Source organism: Emiliania huxleyi (genome assembly GCF_000372725.1).
Source record: "Emiliania huxleyi CCMP1516 unplaced genomic scaffold EMIHUscaffold_9251, whole genome shotgun sequence".
Taxonomy (NCBI): domain Eukaryota; phylum Haptophyta; order Isochrysidales; family Noelaerhabdaceae; genus Emiliania; species Emiliania huxleyi.
The window spans coordinates 1-1,192 of record NW_005195116.1 but is presented as its reverse complement, the minus strand read 5'-3'; the positions used below and the strand labels follow the sequence as shown (position 1 = coordinate 1,192).

General features: G+C 66.1%; 1 protein-coding gene across 1 annotated transcript; it reads right to left on the bottom strand.

Annotated features, from left to right (window-relative positions):
• Positions 1-570: 570 nt before the first annotated feature.
• EMIHUDRAFT_259475 (hypothetical protein) lies at positions 571-1,057 on the bottom strand (the record flags this gene model as incomplete). The annotated part of the gene is made up of 2 exons (XM_005757146.1): positions 571-753; positions 857-1,057. The coding sequence occupies 2 exons, from the start codon at positions 1,055-1,057 to the stop codon at positions 571-573; spliced, it is 384 nt and encodes a 127-aa protein (XP_005757203.1).
• Positions 1,058-1,192: the final 135 nt, after the last annotated feature.

Below are 1,192 nucleotides of genomic sequence, written 5' to 3'. Positions count from 1 at the left end.
GCCGTCGGCACGCTTCCCTCTCTGCTCCCACTCGCGCCAGTTGCAGTTGTCGAGACCGCCCTCGACCTGGTAGGCGGCGGTGGCAGAGCCAAACAGGAAGCCGGGCGGAAACTGCAGCGCCGCCGCCCTCGCCACGGCCTCCTCCTCGGTCGGAGCCATCAGGCCGTCTGCAAAGCCGCCGCCGGCGAGCGGCGCCACCGGGAGCGACGGGTAGAGCGAGAGGAGGCGCCGGAGGCGGCCGAAGAAGCGAACCACCAGCGCGACAATCGTGTGCCAGATCGCACTCAAACCGGCGGGGGCTGCGCGTTCGGGCATCGGTCGGTTTCTGTGACCTGTATGTCAAAAGAATTTTACAAAGCGCTGCCTCGGACAAAAGAATTTTACTATGCGGGACTGGCGCGCGCTGGCACTAACAAGGCGCAGACGTCGGCTTCCTGAGAAGCCGTCGTTTTTGAATTTTTTCAGATTTTTACAAATAAACTCCCTCGCACGACACTAACTAGGTGTGTGTGAAGATTTTTATAATCCTCTACTATTATACTACTAGTACATTGTTGAGGTCATCAACGCCTACGGCGTGAACGGCGTCTTGACGGCGCCTCCGGTTGGCGGCGCCTCGCTCGGCTCTGGCTCTGGCGCGCTCGGCTCTGGCGGCGGCGCGCTCGGCTCTGGCGGCGGCGCGCTCGGCTCTGGCGGCGGCGCGCTCGGCTCTGCGCTTCCACCGCCTCGGCCGCTGGCTCCAAGTTGGCGGGCCTGAGGAAGGGGAGAGGCAGGGGGGTGTCCAAAGCGAGGATCCGTCGAGTGAGGGAGAGGCCATAGCGCGCCTCAGTGCGAGGGCCTTGGCCTCGCCCGCCACGCGCACGCCGAAGCGTCCCGTCGAAGCGTTCGCGGAGACGACGACGCCGCCTCGGGTCCCGAGGCTCCAGACGGACCTCAGCGCCAGCCTCAGATCCGTGCGATCGACCGTCGCGCAGGCCGAGCACTCCTCCTTGTCGGCGGCCGCATCGCTACTGCAGTAGTCGGCAGGCAGCCCCATCATGTTGGCGCGCACCATCATGATCGCTCCGGTGACCGTGGCCCTTCTGGCCCCGCCAGAGGATCCCCGCCACCTCTCCGGCGCCCTCGCGAGTGCGGCCCACACGCTGCTCGGCGCCCCTCGCAGATCGCGTCCCAGTCCATGACGGGGAACCCG